We start from the raw sequence: 17,966 nt of genomic DNA on the forward strand, positions 1-17,966 counted from the left end.
TTTTGCGACCAGCCCTGAACATGCGCACACTAGGCTGCTCATTAGAAGAGCGAGGGTTGTTCCATACTGCTCTTCTAATGAGCAGCCTAGTGCGCATGTTTGGGCTGGTCACAAAAAATGTTAAGCCCTAAACAGAACATGCGCACTACTGATCAACCCAATCCTGGTGCTGCTGCTGGAGCAGCGTCTGGATTGACTCAGAGCAAGCGGTACTTGCCAAGGCGCCAACGCGGGAGTCGGACACCGACCCAGGAGGACTCGCAGAGGCACCGCGGATCCGGTAAGTTTAGACTAGTTTGCTTAATAAGGGTGCTTTATTTTAATCTCCCCCGTGCCGCGCGCAACCCCCAACTGCTCGGCCCCCTCCCCCCCGCGAGTATTGGAGCGCGAGCTGCGACTTGCTGAAAGAGGAGCAATGTAACAAGGTGAAGTTTGGCCGGCTAAAAACAACGTAATCCTGAGGGTTTTTAACGGTACCACGAGCTTTGAAGCCTCTATTCGTATTTGCCACGCTGAAAGCCTCTTCTAAGAGGTCCGTGTTTTTACATGCTGATTTTAGTCTGAAGTGCTACAGCCAGAAATGTGACACTCACGTGTTTGCTTGGTCGCGAGACAGGGGCGTAACACAGGCCCCCGCAGCCCCCGCAATGCGGGGGGGCCCCCACGCTCCAGGGGCCCCCTCACTCAGTGGAGCCAGCAAGCCTTTTGTCTTCATTAATTAAATGGTGCGTGCATGCACCATTTAATTAATGAAGACAAGAGGCTTGCTGGCTCCGTCCGCTGAGTGAGGGGGCCCCTGGAGCACCACGATCCCTTCTGGCTCTTGATGCACACGCCCGGCCTCTGAGCTGAAGCTGTCCTCTTCGTTAATTAATGGTGCTTGTCGCGCAGATGTCTCCGCGTTTGCGCGCCGCGCAGCCTTCAGGGTGGGGCTGGTGAGTATTGTCAGTCATGCGCATTGAGAAGCGCAATGAAAAGTGCGCGTGACAAGTGAGGCGAGGGCGGCATCCCAGGGAGACTACTAGAAGCACCTTGCGGCGCCGGACATAATTTAATTATTACCTGCCCGCCTTGCTCTCTCTTCTGCTGCCCGCTCGCGCCTGCTTCTTAAACTGCAGGCCAGGCCTCGGCTCAGGTGAGTCAGTCTGCCCAAGGCAGTAGTGTGTTTTAATGTGCGTCCCCCTTTTGTTATGGTGCGTTAATACCACTCTGCTGATTGGGGGGGGGGCAAAAACTACCAAGCAGACAAAATTCAAAACACTGGCGCCAATACAAGTAAACACCAAGGACAGCGTATTTTAATCGCACGGCGAGTTTAGCGGTTCGAGGCACTGGGCTGCTGCTATATGTGATCTTCTACCACAGATTACTATGGCGGCGCTACAAATGGCCGAGAGCACGTCCTCAACAGCGCCCAGTGTCATGTACTCGCATTCATCTCTCTCACAGACTCACACTTCATGCAACTGCCCCCAGAAATCCAAAAGCACATAAAAGGCCAAGCAAAAACAGTAATCAACTGATTTTACGCTACTACACCTTTCCAACCTGCTTTCTCCCGTCTATCCAAAAGATTTAAAAAAACAACCTGCTTTAAACTTTCAACACAGACTCCGACTGTGCCGCCCCGCCCAGGAAATAACAGCTACCACTAAACTAAACACACACCACTCCCGCCCTGCAAAATAAAGCGTTTAGCACACTCGGGTTTGATTTACCCGCACCTCAGAAGCAATTACAGCAAAAATCCATTTTCACACACTCTTGAAAGACATCATTGCCGCAGATGGCATACACACCGCAGCTCAAGTCATGCACAGACTCCACATGGTTTTTAGTGTCCAGCTATCACTTACACTTCCTTAAATATGTAACGTTTCCTGAAACCCCCTACCCAGCGTGATCAGCACACGTGTCACCCAAACAGTATGAACACAGCCCAACCCCCTCATCGCCTACTATCCCGATACATCAATCACTTAAATAACACCTCACGCGTTATATATCCAGCATGCAGGCAAACACACCAGTCAAAAATACTACCTCGAATAAAACCCAGGAAACAACCAGAAGCTAATTCAAGACAAACCCAACACAACCATCTGCCCAAGAAAACACATGATCATAACTCTAATTACAAGCCAACATACCAGCAGTGGTGCAGGTAGTAAGTCACGGGCCCTAGTGCAAAGGAGGAAATGGGCCACTGACCTTCTGTTTGAACTGTGAAAAAAAAGCAACAATCAAGGGTCAGTGAGTCGCTCAGGCGTCTCTGACCAGTACGCGCACGCCACGGCCTGAGCCTCTTCTTTAATTAAATGATGCGCGGCTGCGGCGTACAGATGTCTCCGGGGTCTTCAGGGTGGGGGCTACAGATTAGCATGAAGGTGAGAATTGGGTCTGTTGTCAAATACACAGGTTAGTGTGAAGGTTATGATCGGGGTCAGTTTTGCATATTAGGGTCAAGTTTCAGGGTTGTGAAAGCAGAAAAACAAAATCTGAACCAAATGATTCAAACTACTGCTTAAATCGACTTACAAGGACATTTTCGAACTATTTACAATCAAACCTTTTGATTTGAACGAGATGCTGTTCAAACTACTTGCTGCTACTAGTCTTAGAATCATAAATGCACCAGAAACTTTCGATCTTTTAAGTCTTTTTGTTGATGCAACTCAAATGAACTAACATCGTATATAAACTATCAAGAGGTGCTTCGCAAATAACACGCATACACACAGGCAGTAAGCGCAATGAACACCAACAAAGCAGATGCACAACAGAGAAGCACGTCTGCAATAACCCGAAAGGCACTAAAAGGCTTTTTCCCCCTAGTTTTATATAGTGCAAACTCGACTCGCAGGCATCAGAGCGCTTTACATAAGCACCAGTTGCGTCCCAGACGGACGCATTCATTTTTAGGTCTCGCCTGAGACAGCGCTTTAGCGCTGCTCTCGCGAGAGCTTTTGTTAAAAGGGCTCTGGAAGTGCAAACGAGTGCTTTTCAGGCCTCCAAATACAGTGCATGTGCGCCGGGTGCGTGCACCTTTTGGCAGCCTGAAAAGCACTCGTTTGCTCACTTTCACGGCCGCTTTGATGTCCTCAGTGAGCCGCGCGGCCACTGAGGACATCAAAGCGGCCGTGAAAGTGCACACCATTTGCCACCCCCTTCCTGCTTGTTGCCTTTGCTTCCTGTCATGCTACACTCCCTTACTCTCCCACCCAGACCTCTTACACACACTAACGGGGTGTTTTACCCCTTCGTATATCTTCTCCCGTTGTTTCTTCTATTATTTGTCCTCCCGTCGCTTCCTCCCATTTCCTCTGCAATAAAAGCGGATTTCTTGTCAAGTCCTCCCTAACTGCTTTATATAGGCGTGTTATCATGTGGCGTCCTTGTGCCATGTTCAGCATTACTTGTAGGGTGCTCGTTACCAGGGACTCCTCTGGGAACGTTGGCCAAACCTCTCTGGTTTTTAAATTAGAAAGCGCGTAGCTTAGAATACTCCGCGCCACATGCTAGCGTCGGGACTGTCTCGTCTCACTCTGAGGCAAGGCTTTCACATTCACGCGTCATGCGGGGCTGTTTAATGGTGCCTCGATCGCGCCAGACGGCCTACGAAGAAGCATTGTGAAAAGAAACAAGCATTTGCAATGCAATAGGTCTCGCATTTACGCGAGTTTTAGCTATTGACATTACAAATAATAATGCCTTTTTTGTTTTTTTAAGCATAAATAAAAGGCATTGTTATTTACAATGCCAATAGCTGAAACTCTCGTAACTGCGAGACCTATTGCATTGCAAATGCTTGTTTTGTTAGGCACGGGGATATGAAGTGATTTACCCAGAATCACAGGATGTTGAGGGTCCCTGCCGAGACTCAAACCCGGTTCCCCAGTTTCGAGGTCGACCGCTCTTTGATAACAATGCACATACCCGAAAAGAATGATCACCAACCCTGCATACACTCTAGCACGAATGCTCTATACCAACAATGCATGGACACTGTGCCAACAATGCATATACAAACACGAAAACCCATCTAACAAAGCAACACAAGCACTTAGAATCTATTTACTAAGGATGCTTATGCCATGAACACTAGAATAGTAAACCTATATAGGAAAACACTAAGAACATCTCTGCAAACACTGTGTATAAGAAAAGCTGCCCCATATTAGATACTAAATGCTCTTTCCACCAGTAACGTGCATGCCAAAATGTAGACCTTTGCTTATTGCGCTATAGGTAAGCGTAGAATGGATATTTTCCTTTAGCAGTATATCTGTTCGAATGCGAAGGTCCATTCCTTCATACGCTCATGGTACATACAGAGGCCAGCTATCCCTAAACACCACCTTCAAGAGACAATAGGGCTTTACACACTGTACATAATCACACACTAGAGACCCCTATACTGCACAAAAACCATCACTGGGGGAGGGACGGTCATAACTGAAAACACCATGGGCTCTCACTTGCTGCACACAAATAAACATATGGCGTACGGCAAGGAGGGAGCAACTGGACAGATGTCAAGGATTAGCTTTTAACAGTTAAAGTTTGAAAAAAATGGTAAAATTCAGATGAATGGATGATTTTGGGATCTTGTGTTTTTAGCCAATCAATGCCCATAAATCAAATTTGTTAATGACAAAAGTTTGCAACCACCTCGTATATTTCATGCGCTTGGGAATCGTACTTGTAATAGCGTAAAATACTTTAAGTGATGCATAAAAATGCCTGTGTGTATAACTCAAACACTGGTATGTCACCAGATAACTATTATGCCATTGCTGTAACTCAGCACAACTTTGCTTCTAGCAATATGTTTTCCATCCCATATTTAACTGGCAAATAAAAGTGACTTGTACATTTTAGTTAATTTTATAAACTAGGGGTCCAGTTAGCAATTTCACTATGGCTGTCATTCTCAAAATGTTATACTATTTCAAACCCTAAAATCCCTTTGTGCCAGCATTCCTGCCCCGCCCTACATCCCCTCTGAATAACAATCTACTCCTGTGTTTCTGGGTCTTTTCTCTCAGCCCTGCATACAAGGTGCTCATGAATAATACTGTTAGGCAATATCATGAGAGAGGAGTGTAGGTGGTAGGCTGATATGGAGCAAGGAAATAGGGAAAGAGAAATTAACGGAAACACCTTGATAAAGGGACAAATAGAAAAAGTGATTATGAGCGAGAGAAAAATTAAGGATGTGAAATAGAAGATGGGTATATGAAAGAAAGACTGGAAGGAATGAAGCAAGAAAGGAAATAAGGGAGAAAAGTCAGGATGTAAGGGTGAAAGGAATGATGAAAGAATTAATTAATAGAGTAGTGGAAGAATTGATAAAGGGGATGTTGGAATGGTGGATGGAAGAGTGAAAGATCAATAGGTTAAATGGTGAATGAATTAAAGGGTGAAGAATAGATAGATTGGGAAGAGTGAAGGATGAATAGTTTAAATAATGTGTAGATTGATCCATGGATATAATGATTGAAGGATGCATGAAAGAAAGGCTATAAGTATGTATATATGAAAGGACTACAGTCTTCCGATCGCATCCACCTGTCACTGTCAGTGTTGGTGCACAGCAGTCGGAGCATGTCCCACTATAAAAAAGCAAACAGCACTGCATCGTGGTCACACACAGAGGAAAGCTCGTATTCTATTCTGAGATATAGTTGCCGTAATAGTTTATTCAAAAGTTTATTCAAAAGACTGACATGTTTTGACCGGAATGGTCTTTGTGGTGTTATTTCTGATATTTATATGTGTTGATCGTCTTCATTGCTTAATTGTGCTCGCAAGAAAGTGTCACTCATAGTCGTTGAAATGTCACTCATAATTACACTGAAATTATGAAAATGTTACACATGGCATGCATGTCTAGGTGAGGCCCCCACACCTCGGAAAGTAGTCAGAAATCTCGGGGTCTGGCTAGATATCGACCTGTCTTTCGGACCACAGATCAACAGGGTGACGGGCATTTGCTTCAGTATTCTAAAAACTCTGCGGAAGGTCTTAACTTTTCTTCCTACGACCGCCCGCAGAACACTGGTGCATGCCCTTGTCACCTCACGCCTAGACTTTGGCAACCTACTGTATCTAGGAGCTACCTGTAAAGCGATAAATCGACTTCAGGTGCTACAGAATGCTGCAGCCCGCCTTATCTTAAACCTCCCAAAAAGATCTAACTCCAAGGACGCCCTCCAGACACTCCACTGGTTGCCGGTGAGGAGCAGAGTTGAATTTAAGTCCCTCTGCACCTGCCACCGTATCCTCGCTAAGAAGGCGCCAGCACCACTCCTGAACCTCATCTCAAGGTATGCACCAACCCGTGCATTGCGCTCCTCGCAAGGAGGCTTGCTTAAGGTTCCTAAGGTGAAAAAGGCCCGTATGGGAGGTAGATCCTTCCGTTACCTGGCGGCAAAAAGCTGGAACAATTTACCTCTTAACCTCCGACTGGACCCCTCCGAATCCAGTTTCCGGAGAAAATTAAAAACCTACCTCTTCTCAAAATAGTGGGCTCCTCCCCTACTTCTTCCTCGGAGTGTTTCAGTTCAGCGCGGGGACACGCAGTTTGCGTAACCAGGCGCTCTATAAATGCCCCTTAATAAAAAATAATAATAATGCAGATAATTCACCAGTCTATTTCTCTTAACTTTCGCACAATACTGAGTTATATCTTGTGTACTTCTCGTGTATATTGTCAGTCGAGTTTTTATGGAATTGCAGGTTTGGGTTTGTCTTTCAAAGTTTCAAGTTGTTGTCCATTAATGTCAATTCTATTTCAGACCCTTCATAGTTGTTGTTTGTTCTTCAGCCATAGGCAGTTCCTGAGACAATAGGATCGCTCCTTGGCATTCTTCTGATTGCTGCCTCAGTTAAATAATCTGCTTTTGACAGTATTGTTACAAATGGCATAGCTTGTATGTTAAGAGCGTTTACTACTTTCTCATTAGAACTTAGAGAGACAATATAGAGGCATTTCATTTAAATGTTGGAGGTTTAAAATCAAAATATACTAGATTTCTGGGTGGTAGGGCAAAGTGGTAGGTGGTGTGACGGGCCGCCGCGGGGGGCCCCCTCCATGTGCTTTGCAGGGGGCCCCCTCAAGTTTCGTTACGCCAACTTACGTTCGCGAGAGGTCTTGCTTTATAACAGTCTGATCTCTCCTGGTAAGTATTCCCTTTCCCCACACTGATTCTGGGTTTTGGTATACTTATGGTCCAAGTCGAACAGTGGTTAGTGCTGGATGATTAAAGAAAAGAAACGGATGCGTGTGAAGTCTGCGAGTCGCATGTCAGAGGGCCCAGCCTTTCTTTGCTTAGGTCTGTCCACCAGCATCCTTTGAAGAAGTTAGCAATATTTTCACTTGCATTTTTGGTTTGCGTTTTTTTTAAATGTTTGTTGTGCGCAAGCTGCAGGGACATGGGTAAAAATGTTTTTTTTATATTGCCTTGACGTAATTAAATGTGCACATTTCTCTGCCAAAGGGGTGATTTTGTGCTGCTTTCGCCTGTGCCCAACCAAAAACATGTTATATTTAAACCCATGAAATATTACAAGGTGATCAGGACTAGTGTACAGATTGAGTGAGACTTCATCTTCACCCATCCTCTCCCCACGCCCGACCCAGTGCACAGATTGTGTCTCAGCCCTGCTGTCTCTTCTGGCACGCTTCGGTAAAATCACGTTAAGGAAAAATTGTTTAGTTTTCAAACAGATGTTAATTTTTTTGTAACCGCAAGCCAAGCTTCGTTCTTCTACAGAGTGATGCGGTTGAACAAATTTAGAAAAAACTAAAAGCCGAAAAGCCATTCTGAAATTACTGCGTCCAACATCAGCATAGAATCCTGGCATCGAGGAACAAAGTGTTTTAGGGGCAGGACCTCGGCGCACTACGTGGGTGACGACACTGCAGAGTCCTGGCTTTTCTTTTTAGCCAATAGCATGCAAAGTGCTGTGATTTTTGGGCTGGTACTTACGATGTTAAACAAGAAAATACAAGTACCAGAATGCAACATGTTGAGTTAAAAAACAAGAGCTAGGACAAGCTGAAGGTCCACACAACAATTTGCCAGTTTGTGAAGCTAGCTGATCTCTAACAATGTCCGGGCGCTATATAAATACAATACTGTATAATAAAATGACAGATACTGACTGACGTTTTCCGCTATTTAGGAGGCCGCCGAAAGAGCAGCGATCATCTACTGCTTTTCAGGCAGCCGGATAAATAATCCCTTCCTTCCTTGCAGTAAAGCTGGAACAGGGCTGCTTGTCTTTAAGAGATCTATTCAAAAGTCGCTAGTTTAAGGCAGAGTTGCTGTGAATGTCATTGCAGCAGTCACATGCTTGCTAGTAACGGCGCTGAGTGTTTGTGCAGAGCTGAACGAGGCAGATGAGCCGGCGGTGAAATCACCTCCAGTAATTGCAGATGTATTGAAATGCACTGATTGTGGTAAGCCTTGCAGCATCTAGTAGAGGCACCTGTGTTTATTTACTGAGCTTACACTCCTGCTGACTTACATGGTAACGTGAGATCCCTGTAGATATTTTGAATTTGAGCTGCAGGTGGTTCAAAATGATTTAATCAGTTGCATTTAGTATGTTTGCGTTGCAGAGCTCTCGAGGTTCCCAGTTCCACGAGTTTGGGGTTTGATATTTTTATTCTGGTGTTTGTAGTGCTCTTCACCCCATTATACTGGGACTGCAAATCCCACAATGCAAAGAAACAAATCTGGCCTGGATGGGCTACTCACATGGACCTAGGAAATGCGAGTGCTACAAACCCAGGACTGCAGGTACCAGAATGCAGTGCAGAGAACTGGACCGGAAGACCCGCTTTCCATCTATGATGGGGCTTGTTGAGATCTGGTGCCAGGAGCCGGTTGCCTTCTGAAAGGACCTGGGTTTAGTGTTGGGGGTGAAGGCACCAAGTTGGCAGGATGCAGCACGCAATGTGCGCACTTGAGGCTAACTGGCCGGTTTGGACAGTGCGTGAAGGGAGACTGCCTGTGAGGCAGACTTCCAGTTTAAAGAGACGCGAGACCTGACTGGCAGGCTCTCACTAGCCTAACCCTTATATGAAATACTGGCTCTGGTATTCAAGAAGGATCTTGCAGAATGCTGCACATGATGAGGAGCACTGGTGATGAATGTTTCTGTACACTTATTGTTTTTTGCACAACTTATGCACAATGTTAGCAGTTTATGAAAGCGTTTGAAATGGCCGCTGTTTCTGGTCCCATAAGCCTTGAATCAGCTTCCCACGTGGTCATCTCTTTTGGCAACAGGTGGGTGGTGGGAGTCAAGGGAGGATTCCACGGTCTAGGAAGACTTTAAAGTGACGTTTGTGCATCTCTTAGAGGTATCATATATCATTAATTTGCTCAATAGATTTATAATGACAAGTAGAGTGCTTCATGTTACTGTTTTGTTGCTCCTAAGAGCTGTAAAAAAGAGGTGTTCACTCCACCATATCGTCCTCCAAATGATAAAAGGCTGTTTGCTTTACCAAATTCAAATGTAATTTTACTCACATGTTGAAGGCAGCGCCTGTTCCATCTAGGTGGTAACTATATGTTGGAGTTGATTTGAGCACCTCTTTTTTTTGTGTTACCACCCATTTGTCTCAATCTGTTGCAATGGGGGGGGGGGGGGAGGGGAGTCATATATAGAGTTCTGGAACGGTAGCAAAGCCAGAAAATAGAAAAGACTGAGGCTAATTTTGTAGGGTTTAGGCTTGAGATTTGGTAGGGTTCCCGGAGTCTAGGGCTCTGGGCCCATTTGAGGTTGGTGCATATTGGAGTTGCTTGAAAAGGCACCATTTGCCCACTTTTTTCAAAATTTTCCCTGAACCCCAGTTGGTGGTTAAGTCTCGCTTGCTACGCTCGCTCGCCACAGTGAAGTACGACAATTGTTTTACGCCCCCACTTTCAAATGTCACCAGCCACCCTTGGTATTGCATGGTTATGTCACAAAGCTGCACCATATAATACACCACTTTTTGCACAGCCACTATTTGAATTTTAGTTAACGGCTGAGTATTCTAGCCCATCAAATTCAGCTAAACAAGTGAAACTATTTACTGTGGGGCATGTAAATTCTGCTAGATATTTTCTGTTACCACTTGTATAGTTATAAAATCTAATATTTGGCCTTTAGGAAACATCCTGGGGTTTGTAGAAATATCCCAGTGGGACAATTCCTATCCGAATAGTGGCTAAAAGAGGTGATCTGAGCCCCGTTAAGACCCTCACCACCAGTTTCGGATTTCTAAAGTTTATAGCCACGAACACTCTTGAACACGTTTTAGTACCTCTCCCTACAGAATTCACCCATCTCATCATTATAATATCCTCAATTTTCCTTTATAAGTAACCCCGGGCGTAGTGGACGTAGTGGGGCTACGCGGAGCATCACTTAGTAGGGCCAAATCTACGCACACGCTCCGCGTAGCCACACTACGCGCAGCCACACTACGCGCCTCGCGCTTCCCTCCTGCCCTCTTTTAAAATCACTGAAAATGTTTAAAAGTAAAGAAAATGACTTACCTGAGCTGCGGCGTCCCGGGGCTCCCTCTTCCTGCTTCATCGCCAAATTCTTCCTCACAAATGCGCATGCGCGGGCACCCGCGCATTTGTGAGGAAGAAGTTTAAACATTTTCAGTGATTTTAAAAGAGGGCGGGCGGGAGGCGGGTGGCGGGCAACTCTGCTCCGCCGTGGCGTGTGCGTAGCCTGCGTGCTACGCCTACTTCGTGGACCACGAAGTAGGCAGCACTACGCACACTCCGCGGGCGGCACAGCACTGCACCCACCCTTATTTATAAGTCCTGCTGTTAGCCCAACGCAGTGCACAGACTTTTTTTTTTTAAATCAGACCAACTTTCTTTCTCCCCTTTAGGCAAGGGGTGGAACATTCATCAGGACCAGGACATGAGGGGTCGCCTCTGGTGGAAGTTCTGGGCAGTTCAAAATAATAACTGAGACCATTAGCCTAGCCCCAAGTGTGTCAGTTGCCCATTGAGTTGATTACATTCATTATGGGGCCTGCTCTGACAGTCATACTTTTTCTTTTGTTTCCCCCTCTGATTTGTAATTCCTACTCCAAGGTTCCCAATGCTTCCAGTGTTATTCACATTGGCAATAGTCATTATATGTTGTGAATCTATGATGGCTTTAAAAAATATGCCAACTCAATTTTTTTTAGCGACATGACTGTCCCATTAACCTTACCTATGTGTTCTTTCAACCTCACTACAAACATTGATTGGTGTTTATCCCTTACCACCTTTTGCAAGGCTTGCAAGTCCCCATTTCATTTGAAATGGGACCACCACTATGCCTAATGCATACATCTTTAGGTGGAACCGTGTTAAGAGTCTGATGTGCCCTTGCAACCAGGGCTCTATTGTTTTGGGGATGTGGGATTGTCAGATGCCACAGGTGATGAGGGTACTATTGACAGTGGGTCACTATGTACATATGGATTGATTTCTACCTGCTCTGCCTTACCTCTGTTGATTTTAAACTTTAGGAGTAGTGGAGGATACTACTGCCTCATGTACGGCTGCCTGTGTGTGGCCTCAACTCTAGCTTAAGTGTAGTCGCAGTCCTAGTGCTCCACTAAGGGAAATAGAGGAAAGACTCCTTGTAAGCAGCAGCAAACCTCACCTCAATAACAGCAGAGTTTAGCTTGCCAGATCATGGACTCCTCTAGCTTTTTATCTTGGGGAGAATAAATGGTCTTTCTTGGAGCACTGCAGAGAGACCAAAAAGAGTGTTCAGTCGACTGTACATTCCGAAGATTTAGGGGCTCATTATGATGGCGGATGGACGGACATCCGTCCGCCCGCTATCATAACGGTTTTGGGACCGCCCGTCATGTGCGGCGGTCCCACCAGTGCAGTTAGGATGCGCATGCCATACTGGTGGGCGCATCCTGGCCTTTTATCATTGCGGACGGTGCTGCTGGCTGCAGCACCATCCGCAATGCATAAAGAGCATGCACAGCATTTCCCTGCACCACGTGGCAGGCACCACGCGGTGCCTGCCACTTGGTGCCTGCCACTTGGTGCATGGAACTGCAGTGGGGTGCCAGGGATACCCCCCAGTGCACGCCCCCCCCACACACACACAGGGGGCCCGCAACGGGCCTCCAAAGCCAGTCTCCGCCTGTCTTTTTGCGGCAGGACCATGGTGGACGGACTTGCCGTCCGCCGTAGAACCATTGTGATTCCCACCACCATCCTAATTTGGCTGTGGGAACTTTTAGTATGATGACGGAATGACCGCCACGGTGGTGGCGGTCCTTCCGCCATCATAATGAGCCCCTTAGTTATTAGGTCAGACGACTTCTGAATCTCAATAGGCTTTTCCTCAGGAAGACCGCTGAAGTAAGGAGAAGGAGAATGCTTGGCTCAATGGACCATTTAATTGCTTTGGTGTATGTAAATCAACATGGTAATACCTGGTCATGTCTGATTAGTCTTTAAGCAGTTCAGTAACAGGATTGATGAATAAGCAAGTTCATAATCCGTCATCCATATAAAGGGAATCTAGTTTCATTGTCTAATGGCCTTCATGAACGGGAGCTCCATCAGACGGCGGAATCCTTCTAAGGGTTTTACAACTCCAGAAGTGTGCACAAATGCATTTGACATCAACATGAGGCTTAAGCCGTTCACCTCTTGGATAGATAAGAGCAGCAAGCTTCATGGGAGACACCCACCTGCTACTTTAGCAGTTGGGTTCCTACATTTGTTTGCTCTAATCCGTATTCTCAAAGTTATTCAAAAAGTGAACATTTCCCAAAAGGGCCTTGTGGCTTTCGTCTTGCCTAATAGTATTCAATTTTCTGAGCGGGTATAGTCTTCTCGTCTGTGTTGCCTTGAAGTGGATCTGCAGCGCCAGCATGGAGTTCTGGTTTTACCCTCCACCTTCCTTTGTTGAGCCAAACCACTTAATTTCGGAGTAGTTTATGAAAATCCAGTACTGGATAACAACCAAAAGGCTATTTAGTCAGCCAACAGACAGAAGACTAGTCATCGTTACAAGGGAAATTATTCTGGTTGTGTTCCAAGGTATTTTCCAAACAATGTAATCCACTGTACGTTCCCTTGATCGGTCTAACCTTTGTTTCACACCTGGTAAATTCTAATATCCTTGTGCAGTTTAGCAGATTTTGTGAGAGTGTTTTACAATCTTTTATTTTGTTAAGGGACACTTTGAAGGCATTATCCACCAGTTTGCCAGTTTGAAAACCTGATGTGATGTGAATTCTGCATTATCGGTATTGACACGTGTGTGATGAACCCATGCCCCCATTGATTTATAAATATCCCTGTCTTTTTTTTTTTTTTTTGTCTTTTATGTTTTTATTGAATTTGCCAAAGTCAGTACCTTTACACAGCCAAACGTTTCCCCAAGTCAATTTTGTATTAATCTGAAGTTAATACATTTCTCTCTTTGTGCCTCAGAACGCGGTCAAATTTGAATTGATAATTGTCAGTTTATATAATTTTTAAAGGCATTCACTGCTCACTTTCTGTGTAAAGGTTACTTTGCAAGAGTACATGCATATGACATTAAATGGAGACCAATTCGCCACTAAAAGTAATGCACATAAAACTTAATACAGTACTTTTTTTAAACATCATTTCAAATAAATACCCACGTACAGATGAAATACATGTTTATGTAACAATATTTCTTATGAATCAATACTGCAACAGAAAATAAAAATATAAAAGTTCCCACACTAGGAATTGTAATGTGCTTCTTCCAGCAAACAGAAATCTTTAATTCCCATAAACATGAACAATAATACAATTTGCAACTTTTCTTTTTACAAAAAAAGTATATTTTTGCGAAGTACCAATTGAATCACTCCTAGCTTCAACAAACAACACCAGAACAATTAGGCACAGCTTGTTGATGCTCACTTCTGTTTCTGTTTCCTGAAATAACAAACATTAGGTATAACATATATATCCCTGTGTCTTGAACAAAAATATTTTGTGATCTGATGTTACTATACATTCTTTGAGTGGGAGGAATAGGGGCAAGGGAATCTGGAGTGCAAGGCACACCACAATGAGTGATTTGTACTGGTTCAGTAATTTTCAATACTGTTGATGTGTGATACATACATTGTTTTTTCTTTCAGCTTGTCAAACCTAGGTTCTTTGGAATTAAGAGAAAATCTACTAACTTATTTACCAGAGTAAGTCATATTTATTTTACATTGTGATAAGAACTTCTGTTCTCTTCCTTTTTTGTTTCCTTTTATGACCAATCTTGTTCATATTTGTTTACATAATCTGTATTAATAATTCAAATTCTTAATTTTCTTCCCATGTAGTTTGCCATTATAGAGGCCTATTGTTCTCTTGACCATGTAAGCAGTTATTAGTAATTTTGTCTTACCCTGTGTATTCTCATTTGAAGGAAATTCATACTGACTGAACATGTACTTCAAAAAATGAGACTTGCAGATCTTAAAATAAATGTGTGCCTTAATTGTGTATTCTCATGTCAGATCTTAGAGATCAGGGCCTCCTTTTTTCCTAATATCGATTTTATTTCTCTTTGTTACCACGAAAGAAAACTGCTTCTTGACATAATATTGTTCAAGGTGTAAAAGCCTTGCTTGCCTTTGAACGCCCCGTCATCGTTCAGCCTCAGTGGGAGCACTGCATAAAAGTCAGTCACTTGAATAACTAGGATCCATGCAGTAATTAATTAATGCTCTCTCGAGTCATTGGTAATTTACAAGTCCTACCAAACTCTTTTTCCAACTAGTCTCAACTGGTCACCATTAACTTTGCATCTCTCTTCACTATTGTTTTTGCAACTGGTTTTGTTTTCAATCGTGGTTGTCCTCACTTGGGATTCCTTTGGATATTAGTCCTCTTCTCATAGCAATTTATGTTGTCAGCTGAAGCACATTGTAAGCCCCTTCTAGTTAGTACATGCTCCTGATTATCATATGATATCAAAGATGTTTGCTTTTTGGCTTCAATGCCCCCCCATCATGATGCAAAAGGATGAACACCACCACTTATTCTATATTTAAATACTAACCAATTCGTAGTGTAAAGTGTAAAGTGAGCCTAGCGCTTTGCGTAATCAGCGTGTTTGATGTTGGGAACTGCTGGCTATAGGCTTTTTAAAATCTCCTCGTTTTGTATTTCATTATATAATTTCGTTTAGTATTACACCCGGTTTTTAACTACTTAGGTCCCCTGCCTGCACTATAATCTTGTTACTCACCGCTGTTGGGCGGGCCCCTCTCCCGGTCTTACTTAGGACGCTTGGCGGCCATTTTGGGAGTACTCCGTGAAGCCTGCCGGCGTCAGTGTGTTGCTCGGACGCTCTAGCTAACTGAAGGACGATAGAAGTCCTTAAAAAGGGAGTCATGCAGACGCGCAGCGGACTCGCGCAGCGGGATCGCCGGATATCCGCCGGATATCCGCCGGAGTTACGCCTGAGTTCAGCCCGTCTGCGCCCGTCCGCGCTGAGGACGGGCTGCTGGACGGGGTGGACTCGGGGCTCCCCCACGCTCATCACCAGGTAGTGAGAGAATACTCCATACGTGATATGTTAGCTTTGCGAACACTACCTCTAGCGTGTCACCTCCGTTTTAGTACGGAGGTCTTGAGACGCTCATCTTTCTGTCGCACGTGTGGGGCGGTGTTTCATCCTTCCTCTACACGTAGGACGAATCCTCAAACCGCTCCAGCTTTACGGACCATTACTCAACCTAGAAAGGGCTTTCTGATCAATGCTAGGTCGCTCATTAAGAATAACATAGCGTTCCATGAGTTTGTGAACGATCGGCAACCTGACTGGGTATTTGTTACGGAAACTTGGGCGTCCGATTCGTCTGGACATGATCTCATATTGGCGGTACCTGAGGGTTTTACGATTTACAGACAGGATAGAGTGGGACGCAGAGGGGGAGGGTTGGCAATTCTTTGTAGAGCCCCACTTTCATATACTATAAAAACCTTGCCGTAGACCTCGGACTCCTTTGAGGCTCTTTATTTTTGCATCTCGTGTTCCCCTACAGTCTCTTTTACTGGCATGCTTGTTTACAGACCGCCAGGCTCTAGATCCAGCTTCTGCTCCGAGCTATTTCGAATCCTGGAGCCCTACTTTGGGAAATCACATTTCACCATTCTTGGGGACTTAAATTTCCACTTGGACGATCAGGGAGCCAAGGACACTTCTCAGCTGATGGACTCTCTGGAAGCCTGTGATTTCATTCAGCTGGTTAATAGTTCAACTCATCAGGCTGGCCATATATTGGATGGGGTGTTCACCAACGATCCTAGACTCTCAGCTGGTTCCCCCATGCCTTTGGCCTGGTCGGACCACCTGGCAGTACCTCTTGAATTTATATCTTCGGTTGATGAGCCCCATAATTTTGCCACTAGTAATAGCGGTCTGAAAAGAAGTTATCGTAACATTACTAATCAAACCCTTGCTCCGTTTTTAAGAGGCTCTGAGACCTCAACTTCGCGAGACGTGGATGAGGCGGCCCAAGAGCTTGCCAAGTCCATTATTATAGCGGTTGATGTGCTTGCTCCGGCCTCCCTGCGATATGTGGCCCGGCGAAAACCTTCAGCGCCCTGGTTCACCGAGTCTTTAAGACTCCTAAGACAAACCTGTAGATCTAAAGAGAGAAAATGGCGTAAGTCTTGGGATCCCTCTGATAGAGAGGATCATAAACGGATGTTACGTAATTATAAAATCAGAGTGATCAAAGAGAAGCAGGAGTTCTTTTCGAACCTGACGACCTCTCTCGCTTCGCCCAAAGAGTTATTCAAGATTGTTGATTCCTTATGTTCCCTTCAGACACCCGATCCAGTTGTGAGCTCACAGGAGCTCTGTAATAACATCTGAGTTCTTTTTTAAGAAAATCTCGGATATCCATCTTGCTTTAGAAAGTCAGAGGAATTTGTTGGATGATCACTCCCTCTTTGACATTAAGGTCTCAGAATCCTGGATGAGAGATCCAAATAAGATTCTCACCCTTTTTCCGCCGCTCTCTCTTGAGGAGCTCAATCTCCTGTTAGACAGGACTAAGTCTGCCTCTCCCATGGACCCCTGTCCCTTGAAAGTTTTACAGGACTGTAGGGACACCCTTCTGCCTCCACTGTTGGAAGTAATGAATGGGGCTCTGGCCCAGGGTATCTTCCCCTCTGCCTGGAAAAAAGCTATAGTGAAGCCTCTTCTTAAAAAATCTTCCCTTGACCCTGGAGTGCTGAAGAATTTCAGACCGATTTCCCTGTTACCTGCTCCTGCAAAGATGCTTGAAGCCCACCTAAATCTTCACCTTTCTTGATTCCTCTGAGTTCCTTGATATTTCTCAGCACGGATTCAGGAAATCCCATAGTACAGAATCTGCGCTGACAATGGTGGTTAATAATATTCGTCGTAAGGTGGATTTTGGTCAGACGACTATCTTGGTCCTATTGGATCTTACTGCAGCGTTTGATACCCTGTCTCCCTCTACCTTAACATCTCGGTTACGGGAGGCAGGGGTAGCAGGGTCGGCTTTAAATCTTCTTGACTCTTTTTTACATCTCAGAGAGCAAAGAGTCATGCTTGGAGAGTTCCTCTCCCCTGCTAAATCTTTACAATGTGGGGTGCCCCAGGGGTCGGCCTTAAGTCCGACTCTATTCAACATCCATGTGGCCCCCCTTGCTAGATTAGTAAGATCTCAGGGGATGGAGGTGGTGTCTTACGCCGACGACACGCAAATTATGGTGTCCCTAGCCCACTCTGTTAGTGTTTCGGCGTCGGGCTTTAGGTCATGCATGCAGATGGTGGCGGATTGGATGATTCTAAATTCCTTAAAATTGAATGCCGATAAAACAGAGGTCCTGATCTTTGGTAAAGACCAGGACATTTGGTCTAGTGAGTGGTGGCCTATATCCTTAGGAACTTGC

General features: G+C 44.9%; 1 protein-coding gene across 1 annotated transcript in view; it reads left to right on the top strand.

The window, feature by feature from the left end:
- The window catches only part of LRRC1 (leucine rich repeat containing 1), a 579,559-nt gene that overhangs the window by 381,873 nt on the left and 179,720 nt on the right, over positions 1 to 17,966 (top strand). Inside the window, exon 5 of the mRNA XM_085610853.1 lies at positions 14,177 to 14,233. Within this exon, the coding sequence (XP_085466979.1) occupies positions 14,177 to 14,233 (57 nt within the window). The remainder of the gene's footprint in view (positions 1 to 14,176; positions 14,234 to 17,966) is intronic.

This window comes from Triturus cristatus, chromosome 6, assembly GCF_964204655.1.
Source record: "Triturus cristatus chromosome 6, aTriCri1.1, whole genome shotgun sequence".
Classification (NCBI taxonomy): domain Eukaryota; kingdom Metazoa; phylum Chordata; class Amphibia; order Caudata; family Salamandridae; genus Triturus; species Triturus cristatus.